The sequence below is a fragment of the Lutra lutra genome, chromosome 1 (assembly GCF_902655055.1).
Source record: "Lutra lutra chromosome 1, mLutLut1.2, whole genome shotgun sequence".
NCBI classification, from domain to species: Eukaryota; Metazoa; Chordata; class Mammalia; order Carnivora; family Mustelidae; genus Lutra; species Lutra lutra.
In genome coordinates this window covers 97,099,127-97,119,580 of record NC_062278.1, presented here as the reverse complement: position 1 = coordinate 97,119,580, position 20,454 = coordinate 97,099,127, and the positions used below count along the sequence as shown (strand labels likewise).

Below are 20,454 nucleotides of genomic sequence, written 5' to 3'. Positions count from 1 at the left end.
TAAGTTCGAGCCCCACGTTGGGTTTAGAGATCAGTTCAAAATAAAAATAAAAAAGAGATGCAAGCCTTGTGAACTGGGAGGAGATGGAAGAGAAAGGACCAAGAGATCCAATTCTAAGCTCTGTATTTTGTTATATTATGAAGACAATAAAATCTCTAGGTTATGCTCAGAAAATTTTTTAAAAATTAAAAAAAAAAAAAAAACCATAAAACATTAGTAGAGATCAAATTCTCTGGTGTGTCCCGTATCCTGATCCTTTGACACACGTCTCCTGAGCACCACACCAAACAGGCTATTAGGAGCAAGCAGCAAATACCAACAGGTGTCTTAGGCAAGCACCCAACACTCGTGCAGTCCCAGACTTTTGGATCCTGACCTTTGGTCCTTGTTCTTTTTGCTGACCTCCTCTCTCCTTACCTTCTCTCTGGTATTTTTCCAGTGTTTTTGGTTCTGCTTGCTCCTGAGGTCTGTCTTCACCTTGTGCCTTTGCCCAGGTTCCACGCACAGGCCCTGAAGATTCTACTCTAACTAGGTCAAAACTAAATGTTATGGCCCAAAGGAAAGAGCAGAGGCTTCAGGAAAGGAGGGAGACACAGATGGGGAGACTCTGGGGGCAGAAAGAGGAAGAAAGATGTCAGGCACAGAGGCCACTGCCTAGGCTGAGCCATAGTGACACAGAGGTAACCTCAAGGCATGATAAATCTTGGGTTGATCCTGCGAGGAGGGAGATTTCAAACACACTCTGCCCACTTAACAAGTATGTCCCATTAAGAGAAACTCAGGGTTCATGCCAATCAACAGCTTGGCCCATAGAACCTGTAAATGTTAATGCTGTGAGCACGACCATACCTGCTAATTAGAAAGCCTAAAACAGGGGCTCCTGGGTGGCTCAGGGGGTTAAGCCTCTGCCTTCGGCTCAGGTTATGATCTCAGGGTCCTGGGATCGAGCCCCGCATCAGGCTCCCTGCTGAGCAGGGAGCCTGCTTCCCTTCCTCTCTCTCGCTCTGCCTGTCTCTCTGCCTACTTGTGATCTCTGTCAAATAAATAAATAAAATCTTAAAAAAAAAAAAAGCCTAAAACATTTTGTGCCAACGATCATTTTTAGAGTAAATATAGCCCCAGTTTGAGAAAGCTTGATATTTGATGGTGCAGAAAAAAAATGAATTAAGATTTTCCCATTCCTGGCTTTACAGATACAATAAAAATATGATCTTATTAATCCAAATTATTAAGCAGCTTCTCCTTAGAGAGGAGGTAGACGTGCAGAGCAGTGAAATGCCGCATGGCCTGAAGACGTCCACAGTCTTTTCTCAGGCTTTGGTCATTTCTAGGTGCAAGAAAGTTTATGTGTGAAGAGAGAATTCAAAAAATTCTGTAACTTAGGATTTGGTGTGCTAGAGATCATAAACTACAAAAGGGTGTTCTGTGCAAACTGAACTATAGCACCGAGGAACAAATCACCAAAACACAAAAATGGTGCACAGTGACATGGATACATGGCCTCAGGTCTCCAAGTACCTACCCGAACGGGAATTAGATGACTGAGCGGAGGCCCAAGATGCCTCCCAAGTTAAGTCACATCTGAATACCTTGGTTTTTTCAGCCTTTTAATTAGTGAAAAGGGAGACCAGACACCTAAAACGGTCCCTTGTACATTGGAAATCCTCCCGTGAGCAGAGCATGGGGAGCACGATGAAGAGGCCAAGGGCTACACCTGGAGGGCTGACGGGCCTCGGCCCTGCACTGCGATGTTATTCCACGTGTTACAGGGCAGCTCTGAGTGGGGCACTGACATGACATGGGTATTCTTCAAGTTTTTCTCTACATATTTATTGGAGAGAGAGAGAGAGCACGCACATGTGCAAGCAGGGGGAGGGGCAGAGGGAGAGGGAGAGAGAATCTCAAGCAGACTCCACGGTGAGCACAGAGTCTCACATGGGACTCAATCTTGAGATCTTGACCTTGAGATCATGACCTGAGCTAAAACCAAGAGTCAGGCACTCAACTGACTGAGCCACCCAGGCACCCCTAATGTGGTGTTTTTGGAAACTCTCTCAAATGACTGCTGTGTGGCAAATACTTTCTGCTGGGGCAAAAGTGAAAGCAGAGAGGCCAATGAGAAGGAATGCCCTACCCTGGCGAGAGATGCCGGCTTGGAGTCCAGAGGCAGTAGTGGCAATGAAGTAGATGTGGCAAATTAATGGTTTCAGCACATGTTCCTGAGATGAAGCCAACAGGCCTTGCTGACAAGCTTGGGAAAAGAGGACGAGAGATGCAAGTGAAGACTCTGGGCTTGAAGAGCAACAGGGCAAAGGAAGATAAGCCTCTACTTAAAGAACACCTACTGTCAGGGAGGCGGACAGGAAGTGGTAACTCCACAGGGATGTGGAGTCAAGAGAGAGGATCTTGTTGTGCTGGGGAGTTGTTTGTGGGTTTGAGGTAAAAGATACTACAGGATGTCTGGTGGAAATGATCCAGCGCAGAGAGAGAGAAAGATTGAGTCAGGAAGGGAAGTGCCTGTATCAGTGGTGAGAAGGGGTGAAGTTCATCCAACCAACAAACATTTACTGAACACCCATTAGATATTCTTTGTTCTTGAAAGGTTTATGGTCTAAAGCACAGTTAAGTAATATAAATAAATTAGGCAGCAAAGTAAGATCCAATAGAGGCAAAGTATGAATGGACTGTGATGGATAAAGGCTGTTCACGTACTATAACAGATTGAGGTGGGGGGGCAAGCACACACGGACATTAAAGGAATGGTTGATTAACTTATCTGAGTTACTGATCAAGTCTGGGCAAACATTTTTCACACAATTGTTCCCAATCCTACTTTTCCTAAGACAAAGACTTTTTTTACTTTCATGCTCCTGAAGAACTGTGCAAAGACAAAGGGGTATTTATTTAGTAAAAGACTAGACAAACCCTGTTTTCTCAGTCACTAAAAAAAATCTTATCAGAACAGTTCATCTAATGATTTTTTAAAATTTTACTTCCCATTTAAATTTCTTCCCAAGTGCTACATGAATGAGTCTGCAATATCTTTACTATTTGGCGATATTCAGTAATACTGACAGAGAATAAGTACCGTCACTTTCTGGGAAGCAGACTCTCCATTTGGAAGGACCGCTCTAGGAGCTGGGGTGGGTTCGCGTGGACCTGTGCATCTTGCCGAGGTCACCTCCCTCCCCCACCGTGTGAGATCAAAACCTGACTCACCCTCAGAGTGTCTTGCTCTGGCCATCCAGGCCAACCAGTCAAGCACAACACCGGACCTGAATAAACAGACATTTTCTTCCAAAGACTAGTACATATTTTCAAAATGATTCATTTAAAAATCAGACATTTTTCTGATGCTTCAGCAGCAATACCAACTGAATGAGGTAAGATTTGCTGTTATCAAAAGCCATAATCGGATATTCTTAAAAATCATTACTACTTCTACAGCAAAAACACTTACCTCTGGAACTATTAATGATCACAAGCACAGACCTTTGCCTCTCAAACCAGAACAAGAACTGGGTTAATGGTTTCCACTTAGACAGTTGGGACTTAAATTTCCCTCTTAGTACACCAACCTGCTGAGCCGCGTCTCCATTCACCAAGTGAGGCATCATGGCTACCTCTCCGTTCAGCAATGGTGGCAGTTCCAGAGGGATTTGGTCGGTCATCATCATTGTGACGTACATTCATGGAGAATTTCCCTCAACTGGCTTCCTGCAAGAGAACCACCATTTTTTAAAAAGGACCCAGACCCCAAAAAGTCACGTAGAACAACATCAGCAATTTAAGTGCACCATCAGGAAGTCAGCTGAAAGTCAAATTATTCTAATCCTATAGTGTGGCGTTGTTGTGCCAGGCCCCAAGGAGGGGTAAAGCCAAAGCAAGAAAATGGCTGGAACTAGGAGACCACCAACCTGAGTCTCCAAGCAGCGGTGTGAACATAACCTCCCAGGCCTAGACTTCGTCGTTTAGTAATTCTAACTACCCTACCCCAGGGATCTTTCTGGGGCTAAAATGAGACAATACTGTGAGAAGGTCAAGTGTCAAACAAAAACTGGTGGTATCATTATCTTTAATTACAGGAAACAAGGCCAAAGAGGATGACCTACAAAAACAGGTGTTCCTTTTCATTAGGATCAAAATACTGTTCATAAGCAGTTAATCCAAGCAAGTTAACAAAGCTTACACTGCAATCGTTGCAATTTCTGACCCTGCCACTAATTTGGTAATTAATCATGTTCTAATTATCTCTCTCCTGTTATTTCCTTGAATTGACTTTAACATGCTGTGCATTTAGGTCTTCATCACTGTGCAGATTTTGAACTCCCCTATATCTCAGACAGAACCCATGGCACCTTGTGCAGAGTAGGGCTGAAAAGCAAACCACCTTGCTTCCTCGGAAAAAATGACTTTCATACAAGTATTCAAGTCGTCACGGCGGGGTATTGGGAAAAGTTTTCGATTAGCAATAATCGCGCCTCGGATAAACCTCATTGGCTACAATACTGCCACTGCCCAAAGCTTCATACAAGTACTCAAGACAGCACAAAGCCATTGTCATTCCAAAATGGTACCTGCTACCAAAAACTACCTTTCCAATTCAACAGTGGGAAAATAACAACAAATTCCTATTTAAAATTATAACTTGCTGGGGCATCTGGGTGGCCCAGTCGGTTAAGTCTGCCTTCAGCTCAGATCATGATTCCTGGGTCCTGAGATCAAACCCCACCTCCGACTTCCTGCTCAGCGGAGTCTGCTTCTCTCTCTCTCCCTCTGCCCCTCCCCACCACTCATTCTTCCTGTCTCTCTCAAAGAAAGAAAATCTTTTAAAAAATAAAAATAAAATTATAACTTGTTCTTTAAGAAGTATTTACATATCCTTCACTTATGCCTAAAAATTTATGGCATAATAAGTTTAATATCATGTGCCAAGAAGAGAAAACAAAGACATACATTTTAAATCTGTTCAGAAACAAATGGACATGCACTTTTATCACTTATAATGAAGTCCCTCCAAATATCAAATCAAGGATATCTGATCAATGAATCCTTTAATCCAAATCACAACTGGGAACCCCAATGTCCAAATCAAGCAAAACAGTAGGATAAATCCTTTAACAATTATCTCAAAGTTATCTCAGGTGTGACAGAAATAGAATATTTTTCTCATTCTTAAACCCCTCCATTCTGAACATTAAATATACTTCCCTCTCCTGCAATCCCACCCAAAAGAAACTCCTTCCCTGGAAGTATCAAATGATGCATAAAAGCCACCCAAGAGACTGTAAAATTTTTTATTTTAAAAAGGTAAAATTTTACACTGTTCATTATAACCCCATTCAGAAAAACTAATTATTTTAAGCACCAAACAACGAAGTCTTGTCCCAACTAGGGAAGCACATTCTGTAATAACAGGTCTTATAATTCAGTGTTAATAGTACCATCCTGCTGTTTTTATGAGGCAATTACTCAGTTCCTAAGCAAATAAAGGTACAAAACCCAAAGCCCAATAGTTTATCCTGATGAAGGAAACAGATTCTTGCACAATAAAATTAACTAAGATAATTCCATTGACACGATCATGACATCACTGTTTGATTGAGTAGGTTGAATGAGGGAGAACTGATGTCCATTTCAATTTTATTTCTAATATATTTAATCCTCCCAGTGCATAAGGATAGGACAGCTACTTTCCTCAGACTGCCGATATTACACAGGCTTGCTTCTTAAGTGGAATGTTTTATTTCATGTTTCTTCCAAATTGCAAGTTGGATAAACAGGACAGTCATTTACATCAGGGGTCTGAGTTTGTAAAGCCTCAGTGTGAAGCGGCTCGCTCTTCCACCTTTTCCTCGCTCCTCCCCAGGAGAGTCCCAAGGCACTGGGCTGGGGAGGTCGTGGTGCGGGGATTATGGCTCCCTCTTCTCCCCCTTCCCCCAGGGAGGGGCCAAAGCCCTTTGCCACAGGAGCAGTCCCAGCCTTCATCTCACAGACAAACCCAAGGACGGAATCTGTCCTCCTTTTCTCTTCCCAAGAGGGGCAGCTGGAGCAAACCGACTTCAGGGACTTGTCCCTAGGTCCTTTCAGCCTCTACTCTAGGTCCTTCCATTAGGCCAGAGAATGGTGAATAATGAATGGGGAGAGGGGTAGTGCAAAGGACTGAGGTCCTCAGTCAGGACGTGCTTTGGGCTGTGGGCTCCTTCTCTCCACATGGTCCAAACCTGATTTTTCATGTTTGAGACTCAAATCCCATCAACCTGCTTCTCATTGTCTCTTGTACCTGCAGGTACTGGGTAGCAGGAGATAGATGTAATCTGAAACCAAATTCAGGCATTCCTGGTCCCCTGGTCCCCTGTCCTTAATACAAAAGAGTATCTCAAGGCCAACATTGTATCTAACAGTGACAATTCCAATTTAAGAAAATTTCTGGTTGGCACCAAGTTAACCCATGGCACTTGCTATTAATAGGAATATTCTTAACCACAGATGTCAGGTCCAAATTATGGAGTTAAATCCAGGCTCTGAAACTGTGGGATAAGGGGATAGACCTGAGGCCTAAAAGGTCCTATGGATGGAGAATGGGAGAGTAGGGGACCCACACAGAGTTACAAAAATACCCACCAAAACCAAGTCCACTGGGGAAGAGATAATTATAATTGTATTTGCTTTTGAAAACTGTACAGGCAACTTTGGGTAATGCAGCCATTCTATAAAGAAAAAAGATGCCTGAATCCTTTTTCCCCCCTTCTACAATGGATTATCTACCTCACCCATGACTGTCTACCTCGCCGATGTATGGTGATTATTTCAGATTACTGGGAGGGGGACCGGAAAGGGGGAAGGGAGGACAGAGGGAACTGGGGAACTGTACTTGAAAGAAAGTCAACTATGTGACAATCACTCGGACAGCCATCAGTGTGGATTTATAAACATCCCACACTCCTAATGCCTAAACTCAACCACAGTTAATCACGGAGGAAACTGAAGAATGAATAAAGGGAACAAAAGTCACCGTGAAGCCGGGCACAGAGCCCCGCTTCTCCATAACCAAAGCTGCTGATCCTCTTGTCCCTAGGCCGGCTTGCTAAAATCCAAGGCCTGTTTTTCTAATCCCTAAGAGTTTTATCAGAAGTAAACCAAACTTTATCCCCAGTGGAGTATCAGGTAAAAGATTCATCTGAGAAACAAACTGAGGGTTTTGGAGGGATTTGTGGGGGGTTGGGTGAGCCTGGTGGTGGGTATTATGGAGGGCACGTATTACATAGAGCACTGGGTGTGGTGCATAAACAATGAACTTTGGAACACTGAAAAAAATAAAATTAAATAAAATTTAGGAAAAAAAAGATTCATCTAGGTGGGGAGGTACTTGCAGCCATCAGTATTTAAATTCCCATTTCTAGGCTCTCTGCCCATACATACAATAGTTTCACTTGACTGGAATGCAAAAGATACAATGAAAAAAGTCAGTAAGTTATCTCTAAGCAAGATAATGCCCAGCTATTTAGCAAGGCAATGGCCTGCCAAGTTGTCCGTTAAAATGATTGTGGAATACAAACAATTTAGCATCACAGATGAAGCAGTAAGTGTGGAAGCCTTATTATCCAAACAGTTAACTTTAAGGAACAAAACTTACTTTATCTGTAATGACTGTGGACAGGAATGACACATCCCCCTCTTTAAAGAGCAGGCTGGCCGTAACTTGACTTCTTCTTAGGGATGTGGGGTTATTGTCCCAACGATACTGTGTTTAGTCACAGGGTGATGTGTTAAGAAGTTACTGAGGCATTCTGACCTTACATATCCGGAGAAATTCACCCCTACTTCAAGATCCTATGAGTAATTGTTGGTTTTCTCCTCTTTCTCATGAGGCAATACTGCGAGCCACACACCAAACCCCCTCGCATTTCAGGACCATATCCTAAACTTGCTGTCTTACATCTTCCTTGGGCTAGGAAGCCAGAGGGCTAGTCATGTGCATACATAAGGGGAAGGTCCTTGTGGGGTCACTGAAGCTCCCAGATGTGTCTTCAACCATCTTCCTTGATCATTTGCTGATTATCAGCTCTAAGGGAAGCTGAATGGCCAGATGGGTAACCTCTAGAAAACTGAGCTATGCCTGTTTTTTGTTAGAGTCAGAAAGTCTCCGAAGAAACTACCCTGACAAAACACTTATTTTCCGGAGCTCCTGGGTGGCTCAGATGCTTAAGCATCTGCCTTCAGCTCGGGTCATGATCCCAGGTCCCTGGGACGGAGCCCTGAGGAGGCTCCCTGCCTAGTGGGAAGCCTGCGTTCCCTTTCCCACCGCCCCTGCTTGTTTCTGTTCTGCTTCTCTCTCTCTGTGTGTCAAATAAAAAAAACAAAATCAAAAACAAAAAACACTTATTTTTGTTGTCTGGGTTCCTTCTCCCCTAGACAGGTGTGTATGTGAGCTGGCCAAATGGGTCCCAGAACTCACGTCATTTTATTCAAGGCTGTGCCACATTCACACTCTCCCCCTCGCACATATCCAAGTTCTTGCAAGGACCCACTCCCTAGACCACGACCCTTCACACATGAAGAATGAAATTGCGCTGCAAAACTAATATGGATCAAAAAATGGAAAACAGAGGACCACAGAGGACCCCTGCTACAACACTCTTCTAACCATCTCTACTTCGCCTATCCTGCCTCCACAGCTCCAAGGTCTCACTCCTTGTCTTCACTGTGCTCTTACCCATACTTCCATTTCAAATATTGGGTAACAACCACAGGCCTTCACCACCTCTCCCCCTAACCACACATCCTAACACTAAAACCACAAGTGCTTCATGCCTAGCCAGTTCTAGCCTTCTGACTGACAGGGGAGGGATGTCACGTGAGCACTTGTGGTTACCTTCCCCCTCTCCTTGCCACCTTCAGTACCTGCTAGCAAGGACCAGCGCTAAGGGACTTAGGGATGAAGTCCCTCGTGAGCTAACAGCAGTGGCGGGGGGCTGGGCACTCTGGGAAACAAAATGAACAGATCCTCATTGTTAGTAAGACATTTCTCTCTGTCCAAACATATGCCCCAAAGCTTTTAAAAAACACCTTATTTTAAAAGAATATTACAAAAGGTCTTCAGTTTTTACATTACTCTAGGCAACCGGCTTATTACTTTTTCCTCTTATGTTGCTTCCCCCACTCCAAATCTAAAAAGGTTTTCCATGGTATTTTGGCCCCTGCCTATACCAAGAAACATACTGGCCAAATTCATGAAAAACCTGATTCTCAGGAGAGAACCGCAGATCTATCTCCAAAGGCCAGAGAAAGCAATTATATACTAGGAAGCTTTTCTCACTTGAAAAAAACTAAAACCCTAATCACTGCTGGGAGAGTTTTAAGTCGGTGGACCTGGCCTTCAAATTAATAACAAAACGTCCTGGTCCCTCACTCCATGGGCCAATGACCCAAATTTCCTTACATTAATTCAAGAGGTGAATGAGTAGTACAATACCCAAATTAGTTTCAGATGACAAGAGAAAAAGAAACGTCACAACACAAAAAGGAACAAGTACTACCATCAGAACCCAAGGGCAGCCTGGCTGCAGGATATGGACCTGAGTCTCCGCGTTAAATCCAGTCAGGGCAGAGGCACCGGCTCCCAAGCTCACTTTACCTACACTCTGATGTGTTTTTTGACTGACTTCTAGACTATCCCAGGGAAGTGTCTAGAAAAGCAGCTACAGTAAGGAAACCAATAAGAAGACTGCACATGATCAGTGTTAACTTTTTATTTCCATTATGTAGTTTAAAATGCACTTTCAAAAATCAAATGGGTTCCTTGTTGAAAGGGAAATTGACAGAAACACATCAATAATGACAGAAACCTCTTACAAAGCAACAGGGCAAATAAGTCATCTAATATATATTAATAAATATAAAATTCATACCACTCAAGGTAACTAGGATTCCAAAAAGTTTGCACCTTTTCCAATAAAATACAAAGTAACCCATCACATTCACATAAACTAAACAGCATGTAAACATTTTGCTTGCAACATGCTGGTTCTACAGCCTGAGAAAAATATCCTCATGGGAACATTAGTAAAATCAAAGCTGGATTCATACTTCAAGAAAGTTTCCTTCTCTGCTAAAAATACCAACTGACTTCTAATAGTGAGACTTGATTGCCAGCCCTGTTTCAGAATTGTCACAAATGTACCAGAGAAATTTTCTAGCGATTTATATAGTAGTAGTAAGAAAAAAAATACATAAAGTTTAAAAAAAAATGTTTTTTCCTGTTGCAAAGCCAAAAAAATACAAAAAACAAAATATGAAAAAAAAAAAAATACCCCAAAACCCAGCAGTAGTCAAGACAACAGGACAAACTTTTCAATCACAGAAGCAGGTGGTTTTTCTTTGCTGGGTTGTGTTTGGGTAAAGGTGTTTGCGAGGTTACTAAGAATTACTGTATTCTCTTTTAAAACAATATAACTATCAAGCAGCTAATGCTTTATAAGTGATTACAAGTTTCTAAGTGGCTTCCAATATAAAACCCAAGTCTAATAAAAATTGATTATGACAAACGTTTGTGCAGCTGACTTACACTTGTTTGTGCCATGGCTGTAGCAACAAATAAAAATGCAGAAAAGCCAAATTTTTGACAGAGAGTCATAAAGCATACGAAAAAAAGAAACAACTATGTTCATGAACCTCCTCTCATACCTGACTTTATGGACTTACGCCATCAGTCACAAGGACTGGCAATTCCTTGAGTGTGGTCTTCCTTTGTAAGCTTTATTAGCAAGACTTAGAAAGACAAACAGGAAGGAGGGAGAGAGCTAAAGAAATGAGGGGAGAGAAGGGACGAAGTTAGCTGTACACATTCCTACCACTAACATGATGCCACAGTACCCTTTGCTGTTTTCTTTTCCTCATGAGAAACAACTCTCTCTTTACTGGCTCCACGCTGATTTGAAACTCTGAAAATGGTTGTCCTTTCTAGCCTTCTGAGCAAAACGAGAAACAGGTTTCTATAATAACTATGGAAACAGCAACAATAGGGGGAAAATGATTCAAACAAAAACAGTGAACCATCATCTCTACTTCTGAAACGGAGAAAGAACTGCTGCTCAAAACCCACACACATCTGTTCCGGCCACTTCCCTGTGGCGAGGAGAGCAGGGTTTGGCTCTCCCTTGGAGGCAACCAGAAGCCAGTGCCCTGCGCCCGCTTCCGCCCACGCAGATTAGCGTGGGGCCATTTAGGAACCTGCACACGAAGTGGTCTGGGGCTTTTTCTTGCGCTCACCTCTCCCGTACTCTGTGGGCTGGAAAGGTCCTTGGGTACAGGCAAATATTCCCCTTTGCTTTTTAGTAAATCAAATGAGACTGGGCAGGGGGAGAGGCTACAGAGAGGGACTAAGGAATTTTATCGGAAATTTTCACAGCCCCTCCACAATCGAGAGTTCAAAGAACCAGCATGCTATGGTAAATAGCTTTCTAGTAGAGCAACCCCAAGACTGGGTAGTGCCAAATCCGAGTCCTAATCCACAGTTTGCCCGTGCACTCTGAACGTGACTTAATTTCTTCTTTTACAAAATGACAAGATTATAGATTAGCCTTTAAGGTTCCTTTCTGCTCTTAACAGACCATGTTTCAAACACCGCTGCCGATTTCATACAGATTAAACTCAAGCTAGGAGAGGTTTACTTGAAACCCTGAAAACCTATAGTTATTCTTACTCGTGAAAGTAGAACCTGAGCCTTATGCATAAAAGAGAGGAAGAATCTAAGTAAAATGCTGGAAAAAGAATGTATTAAGCAAAGAGTGATGGTAATCACGGTGTTTGTATGCCAATGAAATCTAATTTAACAGCTGAGTTCCACACAGCTGTGGAAGAAAGACTCTTGCCATGGCTTGCCACTTGAATGGAAGAAGGAGTGGTGCTAACTGTTCATGCAGAAAAACCTCTTGAGACATGAGCAGGACCTGGAGGTATGCACCCAGCTGGTTGGTTGAGGCACAGATTGTCTGGAATTTGTCTTCTTGTCTAATACGGGTTCATTAGCGAAGTTAAATCACAGTTGTTTAAAAAAGTTCTCAACCTTAAAAACACTCTTGCCTTTTGCCTCCCATTATAAACACAGGATATTGGGGCACCTGAGTGGCTCAGTGGGTTAAGCCTCTGCCTTGGGCTCAGGTCATGATCTCAGGGTTCTGGGACTGAACCCCGCATCGGGCTCTCTGCTCAGCAGGGAGCCTGCTTCCCCCTCTCTCTGCCTGCCTTTCTGCCTACTTGCGATTTCTCTCTCTGATGAGTAAATAAAATCTTTACAAAAAAAATAAATAATAATAACAAAATAAAAATAAACACAGGATATTGAGGTGCACTGTTTAAATCCACAAAGAAATCCTGGTCAGATGAAAAACACTACCACTGCCGCCGCCCGCCCTGGTATTAAAATAAATAATGGTTTGATTCAACAAGTGAAAAAGAATGGTCCATGGCAATCTGGGGAACAGGGATGGGTGCCAAGGAATCTCATGGACAGAGGCCCTGCCTTCAAGAAGACCTAGATGCTTCTGTGGTGTGCTTTCAATTGGCCTTTACTTAAACGTCAAGGCACAGCCACGTCTGAAGGCAAAATGACTATATAGAAGGCACTGCGTTCAGTGGGGGGAGAAGACTATAGATCTAAGGCTTAGATGCAAACATTGGAGTAATCTGAGGCTACTCTTCTAGCTCTCCAGAGATATTGCTTCCATAGCACACCACCCCCGGGATGTCCCAAATCTTTAAGAACACCTAAAACCTGAAGGAAAAAAAAAATTACGTCACTGTATATTTACAATCTCTGGACCTGAGATCCACATGCTCAGTTCTGCAAATGTTAACTAAAAAGAAAGGGGCCCCACCTACCAAAAAAGTTGACCAAACCTTTGTTTGCTTCTTTCATTGTTTTTAAAGGATGTTTAAAGAAGTTTACAAGTGTAATTAGCCGTTTTTATTAGAACACCTTGACTCCAGCTACACTGAGCACAGTAAATGTGACATCCCAAGGAGGACAGTCTAGCACCTACAAGGAAACATTGCAAAGCTCTGAGCACTTATCTGTACATATATCCAAGCCAACTGTCCCACAGACTTGATCCATGGATGAGAGTAACTGAAAAATTGCATTTTCATTGTCATTTGGACTTGTATGGCTGCTTCTATCTTTTTCTGTAGGACATTGAAGAAAAGTCTAGAAAACTCCAGTCCAAGAATGGAAAGGTCATTTCTCAAGCCACCCCCACCTCCAGATTGAGGCCTTCCCACCCTCACGTCCACCCCCAAATACTCACCCCCAGCAGCATAAAAAGGTAGGAAGAGATGAGAGGGGAAGTAAGAAGACATTCACTCCTTCCCAGAACCCGAATCTCCCTCCTTCCCCAGCCCTCGGGCACAACCATCTGCCTGGAACCCCCACAGCGCTGTGTGTGGTATGTGGTTCCAAGTATTCCTGCATGGGCTCTCCATGTCTCAGTTTCTTCATCTGTAATACCGGTTCCTTCACACAACTTCTAGATTCCCCTTTTTAAAAGCCCAGTATGTACTATTACTATTTTTAAGATATGTATCATTAATTAAATTCCCTTTCCTGCAACCACTGAGTACCTAACAGCCACACGTAACACCCTTTATTTGGGGGGAAATAAGCATTAAGCACCAAATGATTGACTACTTCTGGAAAAAGTGAGAAGAGTTCTGAAGCTCTTCCTTCAGCTTGCTAGGGTGAAGGCACTCAATGCTCATCTGGCCTCACGGTATTCACCTAAAGTAGGAGCGAACATCAAGGAATTGGCCCAAGGAGACTCAACAGAAAGTGACGGTAAGGAGTCCTTGCTCTCTTAACCAACTGATTAACATTCAAGAATCTCACAACCAAGGCAAAAGGAGAAACACTGATGAAGAATTCACAGGTCAGTGGTTTTAAAGTTTCGGTAAAACATGATCATGGTGTGTCTTTCCCAATGTCCATCATTGTTGAGTTGCTGTTGTGCACGTGCAACTGACAGGCTGTGTGTCAACTCTACTTCCTTTCTCCCCCCCCCACTTTTTTTCTTAAACTGAACAAGCACAGGATACAAAATTCAAAAATTAACTGTCAAAGAAACCTGATAAAAGTACATTTCTTTCCTATCATAGTTTTTCAGGTATCCTTACCCAGGTGCAAATTTAATAATTTATAGAACCTTTTTTAAAGCAGCTTAAGGAAGGTTAAGCTAATTCACTGCATCATCATGTAGTCTGGATGGTTAGAAATTAACCAGGGAGGAAAACAAACCTGCATAAACCAGATTTTAAGCTCCTAAAGGGATCTATCCTCCATGGGGATTTCTACAAAAGCAAAATTACTCACAAAGGAAGAAGGTAGCTCAGCGAGTCACCAAGGAGGCTGCTAGAACAAGGCCTTTGCTACCAAGGGTTTCCAGATTCCATTATTTTTTATTCTCTCACAAGAACTTAGTTGAAAGGTACCTTCTAAAATAGCATCAAACCAAAGGACCTGAACAGAAACTATCATCCATTGTTGGAACAAATATTTACTGAGTGCCACTATATGCCAGGCACTGAACTAGGATCCTAGGATTCTAAAAACACAGGCATAGGGCTAAACAGCATTACAGTGAAACGTTATACTCAGTAACGAAACCGTAATCCACACGGACACTTCTGATGAAACAACACGAAGTCAGCAGACCTCCCTGCTCTATGCAACCTTTCATCTGAGATAAGCTCCAGGGTCTAAATTTGGTTTCCCAGCTGTGGCCTCTCTTTTCTAGTCTTAAGTGTTCCAGAAGATGAATTTATCTTCAAAACATGCCCCTTACACCTCAGTCTTCATTTCTGATCAGCCAGGAGGATACTAAAATTATTGCTTTCATCAGCTCATACAGAATTCAACCACATTTATTTCACAAACTCAGTTTTGTCTACTCCTATAGATGTCATAAAACATCCATTATAAGGAAAACAATCTGCACCGTCAAGATCATTAATGTTTTGTCTGATTTATGCTTAAATATGTTATTTCAAAGATTTCTGACATTTCATTACTAACTGCAGATGTCAGTTCACATATATACATATTTTTAAATACGATTCATTTCTCCACCTCTATGGGGAAGGGGGTGGGTGTCAATGAGAGAATAGGATAGGACACACTGAAAATCAGTTTATAAGCATGGTGTTGCTTGAAGAATCACTACAGCTGATGACATTCTCATAAGCAGCTTTGATTTTCACTTAAAGTGACAGAACACAAAGCAAACACCAGGTGTTTCTTGGGGCTTCTAATATACTGAAACAGAAAATTCACAAGAAATGATAAAACTTGCAAAGAAACAAATTAGCAGGTGCAAAGACTCCTATAAGGAAACAACTACTTACTAATCTACTTACTATTTCAAATTAGCCCATTTTTATAAAATTTTAATGAGGTAATATATGCAAACCACATTATTAAGTCAGACTAACATTTTTTAAATTATAAAAATGTAATTCTTTACAAAAAAATAATTTCTACTTTTCAAGGGCGGGGGGCGGGGGGCGAGGGGGAATGCCTTGTCACATACCACAGAGCCTTAAGGAGGCTGGTTTTAACAGGTGAAAATAATGACCAGTGTACACACAGAGTTTATGTGCAAATGGATGAATCGAAATGTCTGAATGCACGATGCTTGCTTATATTCTAAGCACTCCCTTTGAATAATGAGGACACCATTAATTATTATAATACTATTTGTTAAGAAAATGTAAGGGGGCTGCATTCATTTATTTAATGAATACATATCTAGGTTCTGCTCTGTGTAAGATACTTTTATGCTGAAATCATGCAAATTCTAAATCTGAGGAGTCTCCTAAAGGCTTCAAAACTTTTCCAACAAAATAATTTTAAATTTCAACTCTGATACAAAACCTGTGTTCTCCAATTTTCATATTTCCCCATAGGAAAATGCATGAAAACACACCAGAAAATGTTTCCATTAATATGACTAAAGAACTCAGAAACACAGAGAATGAAAAAGACAAGTAACATTTTAGGGTTATTAATAGTTATGACTTCACAAACTTCACAAAAGGATCTCAGGAATGCCCAATGGTCCCCCACATCACACTTTGAGAACCAATGCACTAAACTAAGTTGCTTATAGGTAAAAAGAAGAAAATTTTAAATTCCCTCTCTAGGAGACCAAGATTACACTCCCTATTTTATATTCTGTATATCCACAATTCCCCTGACAGAATCTGAACAAAAAATATATTAATGCAAATGAAAAGCTCTCCAAACTCTAGCAGTGATTTCTCTCTCCAGGACTTTATGTTACACTCTATAAAGCACTTTGGTGAAACAAATTCATTTGGGAAAATCTTGAAGGAAGTAAGAGCAGTATGCTGGAGGTATAAGAAAATGGATGTTGAGGGCCAGGTCCTACCTTGTGGGGTTGATCAGCAAAACCAGAGTTCAGGAACAGGTGGGGACCTGACTCCAATAAACCCACGCCCACTAGATGGGACTCCCATTCAACATCTATGGTCAGACTGAAGCTCTGCATTCAAAACAAGTCATCAGCTGGCATCACCATCATGGTGGACATGATGGATTGCACAGGTCACACATCCACGCCAACATGCCAGGTTGTTCACTGACCAGCAAGTCTGCTTTGTAGGGAGGCTGGAAAGATACACCCTACTGGAAAAATGTTTATTCTTCCAGATGGAGAAGGAAAATCTGGAACCATTGAGTTGATGGAGCCCCTTGAAGAAATCTTTGGAATTGTGGAAGGAGTTGGAAGAATAATAGCCACACAACCAATATGTGTGCATCCTAAGTCCAGTTTAAAGAAGATAACCATCCTTTGATCTTGGACTTTACAATGGAGCTGTGAAAATCACCCATGAGTTCCCTCAGTTTTCCTTTGGGGCTTGTGCAACAATGACTGATCTTGATGCATTTTTCATGACTGCAAATGAGCTACACTAAAGACTGTTAAAGGAGGCCCCTGATATTTGAGGGAGAGATTTCTGTGATTTCTAATATTTAATCTGTTCTCTTTCAAATTTCGTTTACCTAACTTTATTAGAGATTGAAATAACCCATTTTTGATGGAACCTGTATATTCATAGTTCTCACCTAGGTCCCATCAAAAATCACTTATCTGGTATATGGTCAGGTAAGCTACAAGAACAAAGCAGCTGCCTTTAGTTTTGTTTGATTAATAAAAGTTAAAATGGTTAGAAAAAAAAATCAAGTCCAAGGAATAAGGCCAAAAAATTTTTTTAATTTTTTCTCAAGTAAGAATCATACCTATTCTGATCTCTAGACCTTCACTTACTGCTCAATGAGCCCACTCTAAACCCAGAGACAACCTGACCTAGTATTTTCTATCACTAATATTTTCTTTTGCCACAGTCTATGATATCTTTCAAAGAATCCAAAGAAAGTTTTCTGTGGCCTAAGTAGAACTCTTAAAACACGAAAGTCAAGTTTCAAATATAGACAAGTCAGCAAGACACTGAAATTCATCTCCTAGAGCAACAAATTAACAAAACTAAAATATAGCATGGCTACTGATTTGCATTCAACAAACAATACCAGATAAGAGACTTCCCTTTTATTTTTTAAAAATAGGTTTAATGGGCATATTAATTTTCCACTGGCCACTATAAATAAATGGAACTCCAAAAGATCTTTCTGTGCAAGGGCATTCTGGCCAGTCACTGTTAGCCTGACCCCGAGTGGAATGTGTATTCACACTGCCCAGAGGCGGCATTGTGTGCCGGTGGGAAACCGCTTCTCACAAACCTCCCATTCAACGGAGAGCTCCACAATAGGTACTCACACAGGAAGCAGGCCTTGCTAAGAGCACCTCTGGTTGTTCCAGAGAGGACTTTTCCAAGGCAGCAGGTCGGTGAACCAGCCATGTTCACAGGCCCTGACTGCCTACACCAGGGGGTAGACAAAGCTGGTGTTGTCCCCAATCACTGCCCTGGGTTCTTCCCAAGGTCAAAGTGAAATGGTCCCAGATTCCATTTCATTTTTTTAGCTAATCTCTCAGGACATCACTTTGTTTAAAAAATAAGTAAAACAAAATAAAAAGAAATCACAAGGCCATAACATCTTTTTCTCAAATACGCTGTACAATACTCTAAGAATCTACCGCTTTTCAAAGTCTTATGAGAAGTGTTTGTACTGAATACACAACTTAAAATATCAAAATTTCAAAAATCACTTTCTTATCTCCCCTGAAAACTATGCTTCCTTAAATACTGACCATTTTTCGTTAACTGCAAAGGAAAAAATAATTATTTAAGGCCTCATAGAAAGGCAGGCATGGTCAGCATCACACCAGTAACGGCTTCTGGATGCGTATGTGAGTGAATAATGGTGACCACTTACATAAGCCATCAAATCCACCAAGTGGGGGCTGAAAAATACAGTTAATAGAAAGGTTTTGTCAATTCAATAGGAAACTACTGCTCTCTTTCCTACTTAAAATTACATAAAAAACACAACCTGATTCTTTCAAAAATGTGTTCATTAAATTCTCACTGCCCCAGTTTCTCAACCTGCAAAAAAGTGGTAAGCAGCTGTTTCCTACAGTAATATTTTTAGACCATTAAATAATTTAATGATATTGGGCAAAGGGCAACTCTTCTGGATTGTTTTTCTCATTTCTCTAATTAAAGGACTGAACTCTGTGATCAAGGTCCCTGCCAGCTCTAATAATCTATCCGTTTGGGCCCAGCAACAAAGAAGATCACAATTAACACATACCTGAATTAAGTATTAAAAGTGTAACATTTAAGGCAGCCACCGGAAAAATAAAAGGTATCTGCGCCCATGCCAACCATAAATAATAGCACTTACTAGCCACAGGAAGTCACTTTTACAAAACAGAAGTAAACCAGAAATACCATGAGGAAATGCTCATGACCCAATGTTAAGTGAAATTTACCTAGTCAGGGGCGCCTGGGTGGCTCAGTGGGTTAAAGCCTCTGCCTTTGGCTCGGGTCATGGTCTCGAGGTCTGAGATCGAGCCCAGCATCCAGCTCTCTGCTCAGCGGGGAGCCTGCTTCCTCCTCTCTCTCTGCCTGCCTCTCTGACTACTTATAATCTCTGTCTATCAAATAAATAAATAAAATCTTAAAAAAAAAAAAAAGAAAAAAGAAAGAAATTTACCTAGTCAGAGTATGTATGTAACATCCAATTATTTAAAAAGACTGAAATGAAATAGAATCAAACTGTTAACACTGGTTACACCCTAGGATAAATGAAATGATGAGTTTTGTATTTTTTTTCCTTTGTACTTATTATGGCTTTGAAAGTATCCTACAATGAGCAACTGTAATTTTCACAAAGATAAAAGTCAACTCTTAGAAACACGGTATATTTCCATTTATTTTGCTCCGTGTGATGGTTTACATTTCTGTAATGGAAATACTTTCAAATCACCGCCCAACATAAAATGAAGACCTAAAGGACAAGGGTTTGGCCAAGTCTCACAGAACTGGTTTCCACCATTCAACCCTAACTGTGGGACACAACAATGGAAGAAAATCTCCGGTTGGTTAAATAACAGATTTAGTGACATTTACAAAACCAGCCCTTGGGTCATGCTTGCTGCGTAATCCCCAGATTAGACATGCTCACCAGGACCAACCCAAACAGTTTTGGGGTTTTTTTTTTTTTTTTTTTTTTTTTAAAGGGAGTAAGGAAAAGGCAGGTTCCCCAGTCTTACTTTTTTTAGATAATAAGCACTCCAAAAAATCCTCTTCCAATTGCCAAAATAAATCAAACTTTGTGGGTGGAGAACACTCTGTCAATCAAATGAGACTGAGCAAAGATAAACTAATAATAGAAATCTGTTACATACTTAGCTGTGCTAACTATGCTAGTCCTTAACTAGCACAAAGGATTTCCAAAACCCTGGCTCTGGAAAGTACAGGGTGGAGTCAGAGAGCTCCCTCAGGGTTGGCAGGCCTCCTCCTCAGCGGAAAAGTAACTACCCACTCCTATCTTTGTGGGTTCTCGCCCCCGCACCCTCCCTCATGTGAAACCTTCTAAAAATATTTGTCCCATATTTTCATTCCCTCATCCCCATATATTATAACATATAACACATGTTCACTCTAGGAATCTGGAAATACAGAAAAGCAGGAAGAAAAGTTTTGATTCTTCATAATCCTATCACCAAGAAACCTCCACTGTTGAAATGGTGATGGGTTTCGTTTCAGTTTTCTCTATCCCCACGAAATTCATACAGAGGGCAACAATCCACACAGCACAGATCAATCTGCCTATTTTTTACTGGATATTTCATGATCCTGACAACGACATTGACAACTTTAAAGAAATAAGAACTTGTTCCTAAAAATCTCAATTTCAGAGATGGTAGCAAAATCCTCTTCAAGGGTCCTTGACTTTGGCAGAAAGATAGGGGAGGG

At 41.4% G+C, this 20,454-nt stretch overlaps 1 protein-coding gene and 1 pseudogene across 2 annotated transcripts in view; both read right to left on the bottom strand.

Annotated features, from left to right (window-relative positions):
* FNDC3B (fibronectin type III domain containing 3B) overlaps positions 1–20,454 on the bottom strand; it is a 348,128-nt gene that overhangs the window by 268,958 nt on the left and 58,716 nt on the right. For both annotated transcript variants that reach the window (XM_047730593.1, XM_047730603.1), the window contains exon 2: positions 3,579–3,717. In XM_047730593.1, the coding sequence (XP_047586549.1) occupies positions 3,579–3,689 (111 nt within the window). In that variant the 5' untranslated portion in view covers positions 3,690–3,717. The remainder of the gene's footprint in view (positions 1–3,578; positions 3,718–20,454) is intronic.
* LOC125089367 (uncharacterized) lies at positions 4,405–4,526 on the bottom strand (annotated as a pseudogene).